At 35.8% G+C, this 20,927-nt stretch overlaps 2 protein-coding genes across 2 annotated transcripts in view; one reads left to right on the top strand and one right to left on the bottom strand.

Annotated features, from left to right (window-relative positions):
- Positions 1–5,505, bottom strand: part of LOC149410716 (synaptic vesicle glycoprotein 2B-like) — a 56,187-nt gene extending 50,682 nt beyond the window's left edge. The window contains exon 1 of the mRNA XM_089648439.1: positions 5,269–5,505. The gene's annotated coding sequence lies outside the window, so the exon portion shown is untranslated. The remainder of the gene's footprint in view (positions 1–5,268) is intronic.
- A 13,025-nt stretch (positions 5,506–18,530) lies between these two features.
- The window catches only part of Amt (Ammonium transporter), a 48,693-nt gene continuing 46,296 nt past the window's right edge, over positions 18,531–20,927 (top strand). The window contains exons 1-2 of the mRNA XM_089648318.1: positions 18,531–18,670; positions 18,892–19,061. Coding sequence (XP_089504444.1) covers positions 18,531–18,670; positions 18,892–19,061 — 310 coding nt within the window. The remainder of the gene's footprint in view (positions 18,671–18,891; positions 19,062–20,927) is intronic.

The following is a 20,927-nucleotide window of genomic DNA, read 5'->3' as shown; positions in this document are numbered from 1 at the left end:
GACTTGTAAGTTTTTTCGTAAATTTACGACTTCTATCCAATGGGCGTATTGGATTTTCAAAATGCAAGATGCCCATTGGCTAGAAGTCGTAAATTTACGAAAAAACTTACAAGTCTAAAGCTAGCCTTAGAATGTACTGATACTATAACAATAACGCACACAGCGGGCAGTCAGACCGCGGCGGTCAGGGGCGTACAACTCCCGTCTGACCTTGTAACCCTGATGGGAGGAGTTATTCAATACCCAAATTCTTATAGACAAAGCTGTTGTGGCTGAAAGCTCAGATCTCATTGGCTCAGAGCAAAAATTGTAGTTTGATCTCTCGCTCTCTACCATAGCGACTTGTGTAACAGAAAGAGAAGCTAAGCATGTGTTATGCTGCGATAAAAATTAACGGTAATTTCCAAAACGCCATTTCGAAAGTTAGTCAGTTGGAAGTTTTTAGCGTAAATATTTTGAATTTTGAAAATCTTCTAACCCATCTAAAAATAATGTTGCCCGCTAGAATTCTTCAAGGTGATAAATTAATGCCGTGTTGTGATAAAGGTTGCTCAGACGGATTCGATAATCCGGTGCTAGCAAGAAGCAGCAAGAAATACGTTTGTTTGTGGGTGTCATTTCGCAATTCAAAGCAAAAATACGGTACTTTTGGGATAAAAAAAGAATGCTTGGCAACGCTTAATCTTCCAGTCATCATATAATATCCTGTCTATCTCCTTCAACTGAAAGAAGGACCCGAACCCGTTGTTAAATACAGGTACTAACCTCTCATTCTTTGATACAATATTCCTGATTCCTGAATGTACTTCATTGGCTAATAATTAATTAATTTTCCTTTTCAGACCTATCCGTATTCCGACGCGATACTATACCACGCATTAGGATGCTAAAACTGCTAAAAAAAGCCACGATTACATCAAACACGGTCATTTAAACCTCTCCAGAATTGCATCATGTAAGTATTCAGATTTAACCAGCATTTTCCATGATGTTTGCTGACGACAGAGCTGTGGAAATTATATGAAACCCTTGCAGGAGAATTTGAATAACTTCTAGTGCTGTGGCAATAATAATGAACACTTAAATTTGTTGAATATGTATTTTGTGTATTTATTCTTGTATTTTTGTGCAAGGTCAAATTAAATCCTATTAAGTTGTTGCAGTAAGACTGGGTTCGATTCCTAGTTGAGACCGTTACTTTTTATTTTTCTGTGTCTTGTTCTGTTTCATGTTTTGTTTAGATATATTAGTTTTATCTTCTACTTCAATGATAAATCAATGCTCAATACATCGGTTGTACTGACCCTGTTTTGTATTACTGTCCATTGTCTTTTTGAAAATAAAAAGTATTTTTATGTGTGCATAGCTGTGGGTTTTTTTTTATTTTCCTTTTCGTGCATTCCAATATTTTTATTTTTAAAATATAATTTTTGTGGGCTATTGAATGAACGATGTTCGCTGGGTGTAGTTATATTGTTTATGGTTACACTTTTTTTAAATGGCCTTGAGATTTATTTATGGTCCACGATATATTTACCTGTCTGGACCAAACGACCGTTTTATCTGTGGTCGTCTGTGGTTAAGGGGGTGACAAAATGGCGCCATACAAAAAGCCCGAAGATATCGATCTAGAGAGTGGTTTATTTATGTAAGAGTTCTTTTCCCGCCGAGGCAGAGAACGCCAGAACGCCGCGATGTCTGAGGTTACAAACACGGAAAAGTTTATTGAATTGGTTAGGGAAAGGAGTTTATTATACGATTTAAGTGATGTAAATTATAAAAATATAGAATCGTTGTTCACCTTTAAGTAAATCCTGAAAAATACTAGTAAATTCGCCTTGTTCTTCTCGCGTTGTGTTGATTGGGTGCACCCAATACTTCCTTTTCTTTTTAGAAGCTGCTAAGCTCCACAAGAGCAATAATTCTTCATCGGATGATGAACTTTCTAGTGACATGTTGCATATGCAAAGACCCAAACGAAACTAGAACGCGAGAATTTGAACGCCGCTTGTGTGCTTTGGAACTCTTGAGCGGTCAACGGTCACTAGAACGCAGAACTCTGACCGCTCTCTGTGTGCTCCCGCTCTAAGTGATGTCGCTGACATATTTAATTTAAACTTCAATACATTTAAAGCCAAATTAGTCCACCACTTTTTAAATGTAAATAATGTATGAGAAATCATTATATTTTATTTAGATTTTCTATTGTTTGTTTTATACTGTTGTTAAAAAAGAAATTTGTAATTGTTATGTACTTAAAAGCCCAATAGAGAAATATATTCGTCATTGTTCAGAATACTTATCCAGGGAAATAATTATACCCAGTCGGTGGACATCTTTAATTTATCACTTAACAAATAAAAAAGATTGTTACTGGGGCAATTAAATTGTGTATAAGAAATACTGAATAATTTTTACTATTTTTACGTAAAAGCCCCTAAAAATGAAATAAATAAAAAAAATATATATAATGTCATGTAATTTCAGAGAAATGCATATTTGTCCATGTTTTATGTGTGATTGCCATCAAAAGTTTATAGAATACATTGTCGTAGACAAAGAGACTATCTGCCAAGTTTCAGCTCGTTCGGATGTGGGGAAGTATTTTAATTTCCACTTTATTCATACATTCATTCAAGAAAACAAAAGATAATTTAAATATATGTACAGGGTTGTCCAAAAAAATGTTAGGTAAAATTTCGATCGCGCTGGCCTCGCTTATTATGAATATTTTTTAGATAAAACCTTTAGATTCACCTTAATTACTGTACGACAAAACTTTTAACCTTCGGGGAGGTGGAACATATTGCAATAAAAATTTCAATTACGTAAAACTAAAATCAGCTTTCGTTTTGTGAAACGAGACCGTCCATTTTCAAACTTTTATTTGTTTATTGTCAAATGTCATTTTGTTTTGTTGGTATTTCTGTTACTATAGGACAAAACGAACGGCTAGAAGTAGCTAGAGACAATCGCGCGGGCGTTTTTTTTAATGTTAAAAAATTCCGTCAAATTAGTATTTACCTAATATGCATGCATTATGTGCGTTGTGATTGAAATTTATTAGCTGGATTTTATTTTTTTACGTTCAAATTTTATTTAAGTAAACTATATCTGCGATGTTGAGCGGCTACGCTAAGTTTGTAATACAAAAAAAAGTGCCCCTTTTATAGCGCCTGCTCGCGTCAAGGCAAGAAAAACATCCCAGTTTTCAATTAGTTTAGCGGCTACGCTAGGTTTGTGTAACATGGTTTGTGATTCAAAAGAAAGTGTCCCTTTTATACCGCCTGCTCGCGTCAAGGCAAGAAAAACATCCCAGTTTTCAATTAGTTTAGCGGCTACGCTAGGTTTGTGTAACATGGTTTGTGATTCAAAAAAAGTGTCCCTTTTATACCGCCTGCTCGCGTCAAGGCAAGAAAAACATCCCAGTTTTAAAATAGTTTAGCGGCTACGCTAGGTTTGTTGTAGTTTTATATATATATAGATATATATTTTATATAGATATATATATATATATATATATCTCAAAAACCATGTTACACAAACCTAGCGTAGCCACTAAACTAATTGAAAACTGGGATGTTTTTCTTGCCTTGACGCGAGCAGGCGGTATAAAAGGGACACTTTCTTTTGAATCACAAACCATGTTACACAAACCTAGCGTAGCCGCTAAACTAATTGAAAACTGGGATGTTTTTCTTGCCTTGACGCGAGCAGGCGCTATAAAAGGGGCACTTTTTTTTGTATTACAAACTTAGCGTAGCCGCTCAACATCGCAGATATAGTTTACTTAAATAAAATTTGAACGTAAAAAAATAAAATCCAGCTAATAAAATTCAATCACAACGCACACAATGCATGCATATTAGGTAAATACTAATTTGACGGAATTTTTTAATATTAAAAAAAACGCCCGCGCGATTATGTTTCTAGCCACTTCTAGCCGTTCGTTTCGCCCCATAGTAACAGAAATACCAACAAAACAAAATGACGTTTGACAGTAAAAGTAAAGTTTGAAAATGGACGGTCTCGTTTCACAAAACGAAAGCTAATTTTAATTTTACGTAATTGAAATTTTTATTGCAATATTTTCCACCTCCCCGAAGGTTAAAAGTTATGTCGTACAGTAATTAAGGTGAATCTAAAGGTTTTATCTAAAAAATATTCATAATAAGCGAGGCCAGCGCGATCGAAATTTTACCAAATGTTACAGCTCATATGGTATTACATAATTTAAAAAAAAAAACTACAAATAACAATAATATTTTAATTTATTTTTTTCCGATTTTATTTCCGGGTTAAATCTTCCCCACAGGAAAAACTAAACCCTTCCACACAATTTTCCAAAAATGATAATCTAGTCAATCCACATTATGCAAGTGCATTATATAAGCATAATAAATACAAAACAATACAAGAACAACATACCAGAGATCAAATAGGAAAATAATTCACCGATTCCAGATATTTTCATATCAGAGGGTTCTGCTCGGTAGAACTCCTAACTGGACCTATAAATCCTAATGATCCCTCAATATAAATATTTAAAAAAATCTTTCGTAATCCTACATGTATTTAAAATGACTGATTTTTTATCTATACATTCTTTATTTTACTATTATTGTGGAACATAATTATGGAACTACAATATTACATAAATGATTACGATAATAGGAATTATTTGGACTTGTGTAAATAGTGTGTGTTATGTCATTAAAATAAAAGTCAATCCCATGTAAATGGTAACATTGTTTTGGACAATCCTGTATTTGAAAATAAGGAATTTAATCTGCGATTGCTCCGGTTGATCGGCAATTTACTTAGCATAGCTGACGTGGAAATTTCAAAGCTCCTTAGTCATTAAAGAAGTGATGTTGTAGGCATAAACATGTTGTGTTGACCTAGAAATTTCAAAAAGAAAATTTTTTCAATTTTCAAGAGATTTTTAGATGAGACCCGTATCAATTTAAATAGTCTTTTTTTATTTAGTAAATAATATTTTCTACGAAAGGATTATTTGTGTGACGTTACAGGATTTCCAATTGAATTCTTGATCATAATATTAAAAATAACATGATTGAAGTGATAATATTGGATTAGAAAATTTTGTAACCCTTTGAATATCGTTAAAACTCACAGGTTATAACTATTTATTTCTTTTTCTCCTATAAATACATCAAACACATCGTGTATTTACAATAAGTATTTATGATTAGAAATATGAACGAAATACTGTCAATAATAAAGTTTATAAAGACGCTGATTTACCTTGAGTAAAAACACATATTTCACCTCCGTAGGTATCCTGTTTTCAGTCGAACACAAATTTCATCATTTTGCACTGACAACAAACATCTTAACTGTATTTACATAATATCGTTACTTGAAAAACACTGATATCGTATTATAACAATTTAATACTGAAACGGAAAACGCGGTTAGGATGCCAAACAAACACTTGAGATAAGATTTATGACACCACCGTAAATTTAACGGAATTACATATTATTTTCACTGTTTCGTGTGGCATTGAACATTATCTGTGAAAATGTGACACTGTCAAAATAACATGGCGAACGCAAATAAATGTTTTCCCTCTAAAAGTTACTAATCGACCCCTTGGTTTGACAAGGATTCATCTGACACCGCAATGTCATGCGATAATGGGTTCTAAAGAAAAGCACATTAGAGTTCATTGTCGCTTAACATTGCTGTGTCAGATGGAACATTGTCATTTCAAGTGGTCGTAATGGAAAACACTTTTGAAGACAATGGAGAAGCTCCGCGGAAAATTTTACTTTGTAAAACGCTAGCGATTTTAGCGGTTTGGATTGGAACTAACGTGATTTAACTCATAATAACTTGCAAGCAAAATTTAACTTGTAAGCATATTCAAGAGGACTCCGCTAGATGACACTAGTAAATGTTTAACCCTCGATTCTATCGGAATTTCAGGGAGCTTCTTGAATTTTCTTCCATTATAGTTTCAAGCGGTGCCGTGGGGTGCAACTTTGCGTCTCTCTCTAATACATTGCAGCGTTAGGGGTGTGGGTGAAATGCAATAAGTTTAATTTATGCAGAATTATTGATTTGAAAATGATGAATTTCGGAACTGCGCATGCTTGCTAGATATGGAGGTAATTTCCTTGAAAAATTCGATTGCCTAAATTAGAAATTAAATTTTGAAGTTTTATTTACATGTGTCAAAATTTCTATGCAATAATGTATAATACAATACATGTATGTAACAGTTATTATTGGATAATAAAAATACTATCAATTACCCACAGTTCCCAATAAGTCTAAAAACTAACTACAGACGACATTCAGAATCGACAAATTCACGAAATACTGTTTGTCGCTAACGTAACCTAAAAGCTTTCAGCCTAAGAGGCTTCATTTCGTACTAGCCGAACTTTTCCGAACACTTCCGGAAAACCCCGAATGCTAAAAATTGGATTATTACGGTTTATTATACTTTCTTTATGTTTTATAGCACCAAAAGGGACATCTTATTAACTAACTAAACAGCACATTGTTTCTCCGCCGGGGCAGGCAGACAGAACCGTCATACAAAACTGTTTCGGCACACACCCCTGCTTGATTCATTCGCATTCGTTCATCGTATCAAATATTCTCTGCCATTTTTATTATTCTTGACATGACATGACCCGATTCAAAAAATTACTAACATTGAATATTCCAAATTTATTGATAATTTCTTCAAATTATCCGGTTAAAAACAGTATTGCAGGCCCTTAACGAATGAATTGATGGTTTCCTAATAAACTTTGAGTACCTAAAATACGTATTATCACGCTGTCGGAACAAGTGTTCATAAAAATTCTATTGTTTTCGCATTTCGTCATTGTATATTATCAATGCAAATGCAATGCATATTTGAGATTTTCACGGGCGTATTATAGTGATAATGCGATGTTTCTCTACCACCTTCTTTAGTGATCGTTTCGGACCGCATTACAGTATCCATAATCGGAGCAGATGTGTGATACATCTGGCTAAAGAAGGAGGTAGCGCAACACGGCATAATACCCCAAAAATAAATCACTATAAAGTAGCAATACTCATTTTTCTCCATGTATCATTCATGTCTTCCCCGGGCGTCCCCGGGGAAGACGTCATTCTCTCATTCACTTTTGCATCATAGACTCTTCGAATACTCCTTTCGTCATTTATCAGTTGTATATATCTCAATCACCTAATTGCATACTTGCAGTGCATTCTAGATTAAAAGATAAGTACTCTCAGAATCCCCTGATGAAAGTTCACCATCCAGAATTAAACATTACTTGATTTGGCTTGACCCAGTCAAAGCCCGACTGTCTCCGGCCAGTTGGGAGTCTCTCGTACGGTATTCACTCATTCATTAATACATGTAAAAAAATGTAACTGGCAACAGTAGTACTAATATTCGTATTCCGTGTAAAAAACCACATTGTTCAGCACGTCAATATCATCGGTGTTAGGATTTAATTAAAATAAAAGCATTCATAACGATCATTATAATAAGTGCTGTTTAATTATGAAACCCATGGAAGCCAGGAGCACAGATTGATGGCATCACGCTACCGAATGGTGCCAACGTTGGCTGGAAAAATAATGGCGCACTCTCTTACGAAAATAATATAACGAAGTCAAAATAAATATTCATGAAGGTGTGAAAGAATAGTGTAATGACTTTTCGAAGGTTTCGACAAGGTTTGTCAACAGATTTTTCTGAAAATTTTATGGATTAATTTATACATACATATCCTCATTGGTGTGCCACAGGGATCTAATATAGGACCCTTATTATTTTTAATTTTCACTAAGACATCACAACACCCTAAAATAAAGTGGCGGGGCGACGCTCTCTGCCGGCAAAGCGAAGGTCCTGGATTCAAATCCTAGATAAGACCTTATCTTTTCTGATTACTCTGTTTTAAATTTTCGTGTGAGAATAGCAAATACTATCCTCAATAATTAAATATTACAACTTAAGGTTTTACTCATTAAGTTGTACCAAAAATAAATATAAATATTTTTACAAAACTTGCAGAAAAATCAAAAGATGTCGCACATTAATATAAAAATAGGATATATTTATCTAAGACACTATCACGATGGCATAAATGCCATCATAACTAAAGTTCAATATGAATTTTACGATCATGTATGAAGATAGCAGTCAATAAAATATGCGTTACGAAAATGAAGACAATGTTGGTAGTTCTAATTCGAAGTATGATACAATATGACTGAAGGAAATAGGGTCGGATTAGCTCAGTTGGTATCATTATCTTCATTTTTTAACGTATATTTTTGTTATTGACTGCTATCTTTATGTATAATTGCGAGATTTTTCCCGAACTAACAATGTCTTGGATAAATGTACCCATTTTAATTTTAATGTGTGACCTCTTTTGACTTTTACATGGCATACATATAAAATGTGGACTGTACTAGTGTACATGGCCAAGCTACATTATTGTCTTCAAAGAGCGACATATTTGGACTGTACGTAGCTAAGCCACATTATGCCTTCAAAGGGCTAGATATGCGGACTGTACGTGGCGAAGACACATTATTGCCTTCAAATGGCCAGATATGTGGACTGTACGTGGCGAAGACACATTATTGCCTTCAAAAGGCTAGATATGTAGACTGTACGTGGCGAATACACATTATTGCCTTCAAAGGGCTAGATATGTGGACTGTACGTGGCGAAGACACATTATTGCCATCAAAGGGCCAGATATTTGGACTGTACGTGGCAAAGACACATTATTGCCTCCAAAAGGCTAGATATGTGGACTGTACGTGGCGAAGACACATTATTGCCTTCAAACAGCTAGGTAGGTAGACTGTACGTGGCAAAACACATTATGGCCTTAAAAAGGTTAGATATGTGGACTGTACGTGGCGAAGACACATTATTGCCTTCAAAAGGCTAGATGTGTAGACTGTACGTGGCGGATACACATTATTGCCTTCGAAGGGCGAAATACCAACACGCGCAAAACTAAATACTTAAAACGATTTAGTACTTTAGTACGATAATACTTAAAAATACTTATTAATAAGAAACGCACCTTGACCATTCTTTTACGTTTAAAAGGCCCCAACATAAATGCCTCTCAGTATTTCACTCAATAAATATTGTTAAACTATATTGGATTATTCAATCATTAGTCTGTGCGTGCTTTTACTCGTTACCGGTAAACTTCCCAACTCTGAACATTATAATTTATTAACGCCTAGCCTAAATGGAGTTTACAAAGGGATTAGTTCTACGGTCCAAGAGCTGCAAGCTCCTTGGATCCGAATGAATCCGAACCGGTTTGAATACCAGTGTGGGCATAATTCTTAAGAATTTCTTATTTTATTACAAGAGTCCCGACTGCTCGAAGCCAGTAAGACTATGCTATCTCCTCGTATGTTAGTGATTTATACCTAAGTATCAGTATGTTAGACTAGATAAGCAGTTCGTAGAAGGGAATGGCCGACACAGGTGTCGATGAGGCTCGCTATCCATCACATCGCCAACCCTTCGGTGGCGCAAAGAGGAGGAAGGAACTCGAACAATGTCGAATTGGTACGTGGAATATTAGAGGAGGTATGGAAAGAAAGATGAATGAATTGTGTGACACAATGGTTAGCAAATGTTTGGACATACTTTGTGTAACAGAGAGTATGAAAAAAGGGAGCGGTACAATGCAGCATAATGATAGGCTCGTCATTTGGTCTGGGAGACCAGATACGGAGAGGGCGTGTCAGGGTGTTGCAGCGCTACTGTCTCCCAGAATGATTGAATGTATGTTGCAGTATGAATGTGTAAGTCCGAGAATAATGTGGATCAGGTTCAAAATCGGTTTGACAAGGGTGTTTCTTGTTGTTTGTTATGCCCCTGTTAATTCTGAGAGTGACGAAGAGAAAGATGATTTTTGGACTGGTGTGAATGATGTGATGAGACTGAAAAATATTAATGAAAGGATTATAATGGCAGGCGATTTGAATGGGTGGGTAGGAATTAGACGTGATGGATTTAAATCGGCCTTAGGTATGTTTGGGGATAAAAGAACGAATGACAACGGGAACAGAATACTTGAAGTATGTTTAGAGTGGAACCTGTTTGTGTCCAATACTTTTTTCGATCATAAAGGAATCCACCAATATACGTGGGAAAGAGGAAATGAGAGGTCAATTATCGATTTTGTAGTAATTGACTCTAGGTTGAGAGCTGTTACCGAGGACACGAGAGTTTTCAGAGGGGCAGAGGTTGAAACTGACCACTTTTTGGTGGTGTCGAGAGTAAACCTCTTTCGCGGTTGGCGCTCTAAAGTGAAAACGGTAATAGCTCCAACAAGAATCAAAATAGAAAAACTACAAAACGATAATGAGAGAAGTAAGTATGTGAATTGTGCAGAGATGAGATTGAATGAGAAGAAAATGGACGGTCTAAGCATAGACGAAACATGGAACCACATAAAAGTGAGTCTGCGTGAATCTGCTAGAGAGGTTTGTGGAATAAGTACGCAAGGTAGGAAGAAAGGTGATGCATGGTGGGATGATGAGATTAAAGCACTGGTCTCAGAGAAGAAGAAAGCATGGTTATGTCTGATTGCGGCTGGCAGTGCTTCCAGCGAAGAGAAGGATCGAGCGAAAGAAGTATATAAGGAATGGAAAAAAGGTAAGAGTTGGAGTGAAAGAACGAAAGAAACGCCTGGAAGAGGAAGAAGGAATGAAAATGACAAACCATTTCCAAGAAAACATTAAGTTGTTTTGGAAGGAAGTCAAAAGGTCCCGGTGTGGCCCTGAAACCGGAAGCATGAAAGTGATAAAATCGAAAGATGGAAAAATGTTGACGAATGAGGAAAAAATAAAAGAGAGATGGATGAAGTATTTTGAGGAAGTCTTTGAAAGCGAAGTGAGTGACAGTGATTCTAGCGGCGAATCAGATATGAATGATGATGGACTGAATGTTACCGAAATTAGCATAGATGAGATAGAAAGATCAATTAAGTGTATGAAGAATGGTAAGGCTGTCGGTTTCGACAATATTGCTGCTGAATATTTTAAAGGAGGTAGCCGTATAATTCTCACATGGTTGTGCAATCTTTTTAACCAATGTTTAAAGGAATGTTACACGCCTTTAGATTGGAGAAGGGCAGTGATCATGCCATTATACAAAGGTAAAGGGTCACGTATGGAATGTGGGAATCATAGGGCTATTAGCCTGCTAAGTTCAGTTGGCAAGCTGTATGGTAGAATTTTGATTGAAAGGGTAAGAAAGGAAACGAAGGATAAAATATGGGATGTGCAAGGTGCCTTTATGAGTGGAAGGGGGTGCATGGACCAGATCTTCTCATTGCGTATGCTCACCGAGAAGTTTCTGGCAAAAAACCAGAAACTTTTCTGTGCCTTTGTAGATCTACAAAAAGCATACGACCGAGTCGACAGGAAAAAGCTATGGAAGGTGTTGTCCAAGTATGGAGTGAATGCGAATCTGACTCAGGCAATTGCGTCTCTATATGAGGGAAGCGTTGCATGTGTTAGGGTGAACGGTGGTTTTACGGGGTGGTTTGATATCACAAAAGGTGTTAAACAAGGCTGCGTAATGTCACCGTGGTTATTCAATCTATACATGGATAATTGTATGCAAGAATTGAAAGAGGTGGGATTGGGCGCGAATTTGAGTAATCTGAAAGTATGTTGCCTGTTGTATGCTGATGATGCGGTGCTGATTGCTAATAGTATGGATGATCTGCAGTCTCTCGTGTCTAGGATGAACGAAGTATGCGTGAAGAATGAGTTAATGATGAATGTAAGTAAGTCTAAAGTAATGGTGTTTGAAAGAGAAAGTACGAAAACAGTGTGCAATATAGCTGTGAATGAGGAATACTTGGAGCAGGTGGATGAATTTGTGTATTTAGGAAGCATGTTTACGAGAGATGGGAAGGCTGATAGAGATATTGAAAGAAGAGTAAATGCAGGTAACTCCATTAATGGAGGACTGAACGCAGTTGGCGCTAACAAAAAATTGTCCAAAGAAGCGAAGTTAGCAGTCCACAATGGAGTGCTGGTACTTACCCTGATGTATGGAAGTGAGGCATGGAACTGGCAAAGAAAGGATGAAAGTAGATTGAATGCTGTTGAAATGAGATCCCTGAGGCGTATGTGTGGGAAAACCATGTATGATCGTGTGAAGAATGTGGATATCCGCAAAGAGTGCAAGGCTGATGTAAGCGTAATGAGTAAGATCAAGAAAGGGACGCTTAGATGGTTTGGGCATGTAGAGCGAATGAGCGAAGAAAGGAGTGTAAGGAGAATATACGATGCAAATGTGAATGGTAGCAGAAGTCTGGGACGCCCGAGGAAGACATGGCATGACCAAGTGAATCAGATACTTGAGTCGGGCCATGTCAAGAGTCAGAACAATAGAAGAGTATGTATGAGACGATGTATGAATGTGAATGAGGCAAGGAGTGTGTGCCGAGACCGAGTTGTTTGGCGGTCCGTCCTCTCTGCCTACCCCTGCGGGGAAACGGCGTGATGGTTAGTTAGTTAGTTAGTTAGTTGTATAGTATATTGTGAGGCTGACGGAGTGAGGAGGAAAATGATATGGGGAGAAGGAAAGTTGGAATGTGTCCAGCTATTCATATCTGAACACTAAACATGAATAAAGTTGTTTCAAGCAATTTTTCGATTCGTAGTGGTGGTCTTACACCAGGGCGATACAGAGGATTCTGCAACTCTGGAACGTTCTCAGTATTTATACCGTTTAGAATCGTTACATTAAATGGCTTTAGCCATGTTTAATGGCAAGATCTGAATAGCCAGGCTCCTAAATTCCAGCGTGAGACTCCTCACTTAAACATTCCTCAAATATGTGATGCCATAGATCAGGGGTGCTCAAACGGTCGATCGCGATCGACCGGTCGATCGCGAATGCTTTTTGAGTCGATCTCGAGGAAAATTTCCCATTTTTCATGCCTTCTTTTTTATTATTTATTTGTAGCTTGTAGCGGACTGAGTTACTGAACGGAGTGTTCTGGAACATTGCAGATAATATCAGATATACATCTCATAGCCATAGCATCTGACACAAAATTCTGGTATTTTATATCTGAAGATAAATATCCGAATCTAAGGCAAATCGCCCTTCAATTGACGACAATGATTGGGTCAACTTACTTGTGCGAGTCTGCATTTTCTGAAATGAAGATAATTATGTCAAAATATCGCAATCGACTAACTGACGAACATATGTCATCGTGCTTGCGATTAGCACTCGGTAATTACGTACCATCGTATGAAAAGTATGCTGAGGACATGCAGTGCCACGCTTCAACATCCAAAGTCATTATTTAGTTTAGTTTAGAAACTAGAACTCGTTTGTTTTTTGTAAGAACCAATAAACTTGCAATTTTGAATAAATATAAGTTTTTTTATTGACTTTTTAGTGCAGACCTCCACCTACCTTGACTAAAAAAATGCATATTGCGAACTAATTTCTGTCGTTCCTTCAAATTCTATGTGGATTCGTGGCCATGCAATTGTGCAACGTCCCTATATATACACTTATACCTGCGCCACGATACACCCTACCTACATAGACGACAATCCTGCATCACACATACTTGCAGCCTCTCAGAGTCGATCGATCGGAATCTAATAATATTGAGGTAGATCGCCAGCAGTTCAAGTTTGAGCACCCCTGCCATAGATGATGATGAAACTCTGATAATTTTGTTTTAATTTATAATCTATATTCGCTAAATTCGACAAATATTTTTTTTTGGTCCCGAAGAAAATTGTTCCCGTGAGGGCCTGTCGTTTTTGGGGATGTTGTGTGGAGGGTCTTATTAGGAAAGGTAGGAGATGAAGTTCTGAGAAGGAGTGGTGGGTAGGAATCCGGGAATCACTGTGTCCAGGGTTGACGGACCTATGAATCAATCCCTCTCACTGCGGTACAAATTATTTATAAGTTATAATTAATCGATTCTATCGTTTTTCTAAGTTAGGTTAGGTTAGATTGTTAGGCGGAAATGTTAGGATGTTCACAGTAAGGAATTTAGCCAGTAAAAATTATAAATTAAAACACGCAAAATCGAAAGAATCGTGTATATACGTTAGGCACACAGCACTCCATTTTCGTATTTATGGCTAGATATGTAATCGAATTTAATATTTCTTAATATGTTACAACCCTACTGTGGGCAATGTGGCCTGGCCAGGCCATTTTGATTTTTAAAAGTGATTTTATTTCTTTTTCGTTGACCTTTTGGCAAGCGGTATCAACACACTATAATATACAACCCGGCGAGTTGTGTAGAATGGTGCGATTTCCGATGAGTTTGCGTTTAGTTGGTAGAATGAAAAAAATTAATACAAAAACTTCAAAGACTATAGTCCACATGGCCTGGAAAAGTCGTCGCATATGGTATCAAGGTAAAGGTAAGTCTGCGATTCGGATACCAATTACCCGCTCAGAGGTCAAATTTACACTGGAAAACTTCCAGATGTTGATCGTGAAGCGACAAGGTCCACGTGTAGTGATGGATTTATCTTAGAAGTATCGCTATATCGGCTGAACAACATATTGCGATTACTTTTTTATGTCACTCGACTTGGACAGAATTCTGGTGGAAAAATGACTTGCCATCGTTGGCTGGACAGGCTGTTTGTCCTGTTATATCGAAATATACAACATATTGACACGTTCATACCACTATTTGCACATCTGCCTTTATATAAAAATAGTTTGATAGCCCACACCTTACATGGCTTGGCCAGGCCACATTGCCCATCTATAGGGGTAAAAGTATATTGCCTATCGTAGGGGTTAAAATAATTTGATCACAGGTGTGGAGAACCGTTAATCCAAAAACAGGTAGTAATTATGAATATTATTACCTGATTACCTTGTGGTTATCCACGTGGTAATTCCTCGATCATTACTAGGTTGAAATACGAGAATTCCGCGAAAGATAAAACGTGGCATGTTCAGCGGGGCTCAATTACACAGTGAGGTAAATAATTAACTTGTTTGTGACATTGGAAAGATAAATGATTTATTGCAGGTAGGTAAGTGAAGCACTTTGCTTTCGCCATCGGTTGCCTTAGAAAGCATTTAACCCCTTGCGCAATTTTGGGAGATATTTGTCACAGGCAATAAACCAGAGATATATATCCTAGCCTGAGAAGGTCTCAAAAAAGTTATTACAAGTATATCTTATTTTGTATTATGGTGAGAAATATAATTTAAACCGTGTTAGAAAGAGAGAATACCGTGCTTTCAGTTTGCATTAAAAATACCATGAACGCTCCCGAAAAATTTGAAATAATTCTATGAAACAACGGTGACCGGATAAATCATCAAAATGATAACTCATCACATCTTTAAAAAGTTATTTAAAGTCATGGAAAGTGATGAAATAAAAACTTATTAACTGGGTTAAGTAGGTTAGGTTTTAATTTTTTTCATCGTTTCTAATGACTTTATATCACTTTTTAAAGGCGTGTTGAATTGTCACTGGGTTAAGTTATCATGGAACCGAAACAACATTTAGCATTTGAAAAATATTTGTAATTTTCAAAATTTTAAATAAATTTAATTAAAAAATTGAAGTGGCAATAACTTTTATAATACCTTTGTCTATTCAAGTTTTGTAAAAAGTAGTAATTACAGTTTTTTACTTTCGTGTAAAGTAGTTTTTAAAGTTTTTTTTACTTTCGTGTAAGGTGGTATTTACAGTTTTTTAGTTTCGTGTAAAGTAGTAATTACAGTTTGTTTAGTTTAGTGTAAAGTAGTATTTACAGTGTTTTACTTTCGTGTAAAGTGGTATTTACAGTTTTTTAGTTTCGTGTAAAGTAGTAATTACAGTTTTTTTAGTTTAGTGTAAAGTAGTAATTAAAGTTTTTTTAGTTTCGTGTAAAGTAGTAATTACAGTTTTTTTAGCTTCGTGTAAGGTGGTATCTACAGTTTTTTTAGTTTCGTGTAAAGTAATAATTACAGTTTTTTTAGTTTCGTGTAAAGTAGTAATTACAGTTTTTTAGTTTCGTGTATAGTAGTAATTACAGTTTTTTTAGTTTCGTGTAAAGTAGTAATTACAGTTTTTTTAGTTTAGTGTAAAGTAGTATTTACAGTTTTTTAGTTTTGTGTAAAGTAGTAATTACAGTTTTTTTAGTTTAGTGTAAAGTAGTATTTACAGTTTTTTAGTTTCGTGTAAAGTAGTAATTACAGTTTTTTAGTTTCGTGTGATAATTATTAATGTGTACTGTAGTAATTCTGTTTACACGATAAAAACCATCGGTAAGCGACATTAAAAACTTTATAATAGTATTGCTTGCGATGAAATTTTTAATTTTTTTAATTGCAGAATATGCATATTATGTCGATTTGAAAAATGTGTGGAAGTTTATTTTTCCGATTCTCACCATCGTACTAAAAACGTGGGGAAGTTTATTTTTCCGATTCTCACCATCGCATCGTACTAAAAATGTGGGTAAGTTTATTTTTCCGATTTTCACCATCGTACTAAAAACGTGGGGAAGTTTATTTTTCCGATTCTCACGATCGCATCGTACTAAAAATGTGGGGACGTTTATTTTTCCGATTCTCACCATCGTACTAAAAACGTGAGGAAGTTTATTTTTCTGATTCTCACCATCGTACTAAAAACGTGGGGAAGTTTATTTTTCCGATTCTCACCATCGCATCGTACTAAAAATGTGGGTAAGTTTATTTTTCCGATTCTCACCATCGTACTAAAAATGTGGGGAAGTTTATTTTTCCGATTCTCACCATCGTACTAAAAACGTGGGGAAGTTTATTTTTCCGATTCTCACGATCGCATCGTACTAAAAATGTGGGGACGTTTATTTTTCCGATTCTCACCATCGTACTAAAAACGTGAGGAAGTTTATTTTTCTGATTCTCACCATCGTACTAAAAACGTGGGGAAGTTTATTTTTCAGATTCTAACCATCGCATCGTACTAAAAATGTGGGTAAGTTTATTTTTCCGATTCTCACCATCGTACTAAAAATGTGGGGAAGTTTATTTTTCCGATTCTCACCATCGTACTAAAAACGTGGGGAAGTTTATTTTTCCGATTCTCATCATTGTACTAAAAATGTGTAATTTTAATATTTGCATTAAAAATTATTGATTTTAAAAACGATCTAAAACCGCACATTCCGAAACGATTCCAAATAGAACGTCATTATAACTGTCTGGTAAAACAGCTGTCACCAATCTTCCCCTGAGTGACGTCAACATTCCACCATATTCACTAATAAAAACGATATAAAACCGCACATTCCGAAACGATTCCAACTAGAACGTCATTATAACTGTCTGGTAAAACAGCTGTCACCAATCTTCCCCTGAGTGACGTCAACATTCCACCATATTCACTAATAAAAACGATCATTTCGTTTTGGCGGCAAATAGAAAATTGTACATTTGAAATATTTTTGGAAAAAATCGTATTCTTTGACATAAAAATAAAATAAAAATATGTAGTCCTATTTTTTTTTAATTTTAAATACTTTTTTTACATTAGCTCCACACAGGAGGCCGTGAGGAAAAATATCCTTCAAGGCCTATGTCATATTTGGGGATGCTGTGTGGCGGGTCTTTTAGGGAAAGGAAGTTCTAGGAAGGAAAGAGGTATGAGGGGTGGGTAGGAATCAGTGTGTTAAGGAGTGACAAACGTATGAATCTATCCTCCCACTGAGGTGCAAGGCGATGGGTCGTGAGAGTCCGGCTGGAGAAGACAGAAAGTCCCCCTCAAGCAGTCTCTCACGATCCGGGCAAACGCATCCGCCGCCAAGACCTAGACCAACCTAACCCCATGAATCCGGGCACCCCTGACCACCCTTGTCACAAAACGTAGCAAACCACTTGGGGTGACCGGGTGCAGGGGTGTTGTTTATTCAATGAATGGTTCCCGGGGCGGCGGTACCCATAGCTTCTTCCTAAATTTGAATATTTGCAATTGAACATATGGACACTCAGAAACAGTCAACATTTATACTTAAAAAAACTATTGGTATTAGTATTTTTTACATGTCGAAATTAGCGAAATCAGAAAGCCAAGTTCTCGCCACATGAAATTCAAACGCATTACCTGCCTTATGCACGGTTAAAGTGATGACAGGAAGTATTTTAAATTTTATTGGTGTACATGTACTGTTTTTCTGCATTCAGTTGCATTGTGTCATTCTCTGTCAAGTTTTCACTAAATTATCTTCTACGGGGACCACAAAAAATTCCGACTTCTGGAGAACACTAACGGGTAAGGTAGGTTCATTTTTATTAAAATACACCTGTCCTGTTCTGTGTAGATCTGTCCCGCCAAATAATGATAATTGGTTTCTTCTTTAATATAAAACCGCACAAGAGCCTCAATTGCTCCCAACCGTCTGGAGTTAGTGAGACTATATCGCTCGCCGTACGTTCCCAAAATGAAATGGGAAAATGCTGAAATAGGCCAGGACTGTCAAAGGTTTTAAAAGAGGTTATGTTAAGGGTCTCCCTCTACCAAACCCTCCAGATCCGGTCCGTTGCGCAGCTGGTGGGCATGCGCATCCATCGTCAAAATCCACCTGAACGAACCTCACCCCATGAATCCAGCCACCCTGATAAGTCACAGGCAGAGGCGTTGGTTATCCAATAAATGATTCTCTGGGCGGCAGTACCCACACCCGCCTCCAAAATAGATGATGTAAATAATAAATTGCAGTAAAAAAAACTATCTAAAATATGTCCCTCAATAGTCTGCCAATCTCCCAACCATGTGAGCGCTATGGCTACGCTCCAGTAAGCTCCTGTCCACAGTAAGCACATTCTTAACATACAACAACAAATAATCTATTTCTCAGATACAGCCCAGCAATGGACAACACCGACGCTCTGTTGGCGAGGAATGGATCCTCGTCATGGATGAATCTGACTGAAGACCTTCTACCTGGCGGCTACGACCCTAATCTCGAGGTTGAGGACACTAATTGGATCCTCACTTCGTCTTTTATCATATTCACCATGCAGACTGGTAAGTAACACCAAAATAAGTGTATTCACCATGCAGACTGGTAAGTGACACCAAAATAAGTGATTTCACCATGCAGACTGGTAAGTGACACCAAAATAAGTGATTTCACCATGCAGACTGGTAAGTGACACCAAAATAAGTGATTTCACCATGCAGACTGGTAAGTGACACCAAAATAAATGTATTCACCACGCAGACTTGTAAGTGACACCTCATAACTGGTCACTAGTAAGTGACATCTCAAAATACTGACATTAACTTTTAAATTTTATCTTCTTCTTGTCTGGCAAAATTTGTAACCGATATAAGTATAAAGCATAATATAAGTACACAAGGAGAAAGCTTCCTGATATGAAATATTTATTAAAAATCTGGTCAAGTTATTCGTTTTCTTGTTAAAAATGGGACTGGAGGTCTATAAAGAATGATTTGACAACTTTCATAACAAACTTTGTATGAATATGTATGCATCTATAAATATTAATAAGTGTGTGTGTGGATGTATGCGTGTACACGCGTATTTACGCGCTCATACATGCATGTACACTTACACAACCAGAAAAGAGAGCTATGTATTTGATCTTTTCCTGCATAATAGCATGTCTTAGACTTCTAATTTTTTTTTTTTTTCTTTTTTTTAATTTCTTCTTTATTCTTTTTATTTTTCTTTTTTTTGTCTTCTGCTTTCTACTTTAACATTTTTATATTTTATATTTCCATTATAATTCATTCTAATATAATCTTTCATACTTTCATATTTAAGAAAATTATTGTACATTTTTCTTAGAATACGAAACATACTAAATTTTAAATTATTAAGAACCATCTATTTTTCACTAATTCAATCAGTATTACAATACGGAATTGTTGGTTGGGGTGGAGCATTCAAAACTTCTCTCTTACCTTTAGAAATCATCCAAAGAATATTAGTAAAAATAATTTTGAAAAAACCGTATGATTACCCCACAATTAGATTATTTCAAGAATTTAAAGTCCCTTCACTTCATATTATTTATAAAAAAATAACTCTTTTTCAAATACATAAAGATTGTTTCAACTTTGACAACTTAATAACTTTTTCGAACAGCAATAGACAAAGTATTCTGTAACACCACCACAGCCCAACAATTTTATAAATATTTTGGTGTCAAATGGTTTAACCAATTACCTCTTAACTTAAGATTGGAAATGAATTATAAAAAATTCAAAAGCTCAATAAAAGCACTATATCAATAGCATATTAAAATCGTTTATACTTAAAAAGACAATATAATCTCTCAATTATTATTATATTGAAATCCTTTTCTCTTATTTCTTATTCTTATCTCTTTCTTTCTTTTACATCCTTTTCTCTTTTCTATTTGATAAAATTTTGTTACATATAAAATTTTTATTTTGTTATATTAAAAAATAAAAATTGTTTTCATTATCATTACACTCTCTGAAAAAATATGTTAAATTACTATTTACACGCGTTTCTCCGCCTTTTTAACACGAGCATTAGCTCTAAAAAAAGGTGTATCACGATGTACTGTAATAAAAAGAAAATAAACTTAATGTAATGTAATAACATGTAATTGTAAATTTAATATTAAATAAAAATTAAATAAAAAAAAATATATTTTAAACATGTATAAATATTTAAATCATATGTTAACACTAGACCTCACATACTAACTATACAGGGTGTCCGGAAACTCGTAGTACAAGCGGGAAACTGGTGAATCTACATCACATTTGGAGTCGATTTTGTAGTATATTTTTTTTTTATTTGAGCTTTCGTTATCGAGTAAATCGAGTTTGAAGTTGATTTTTTTATTTTATTTTATTTTTTTAATCAAATTCTTATAAATTATTACTTAAGAT

This window comes from Hesperophylax consimilis, chromosome 27, assembly GCF_061612785.1.
Source record: "Hesperophylax consimilis isolate HC1 chromosome 27, BYU_Hcon_1.0, whole genome shotgun sequence".
NCBI classification, from domain to species: domain Eukaryota; kingdom Metazoa; phylum Arthropoda; class Insecta; order Trichoptera; family Limnephilidae; genus Hesperophylax; species Hesperophylax consimilis.
Note: the sequence above shows the minus strand (reverse complement) of the source record. Positions and strands in the feature narration are given on the sequence as shown.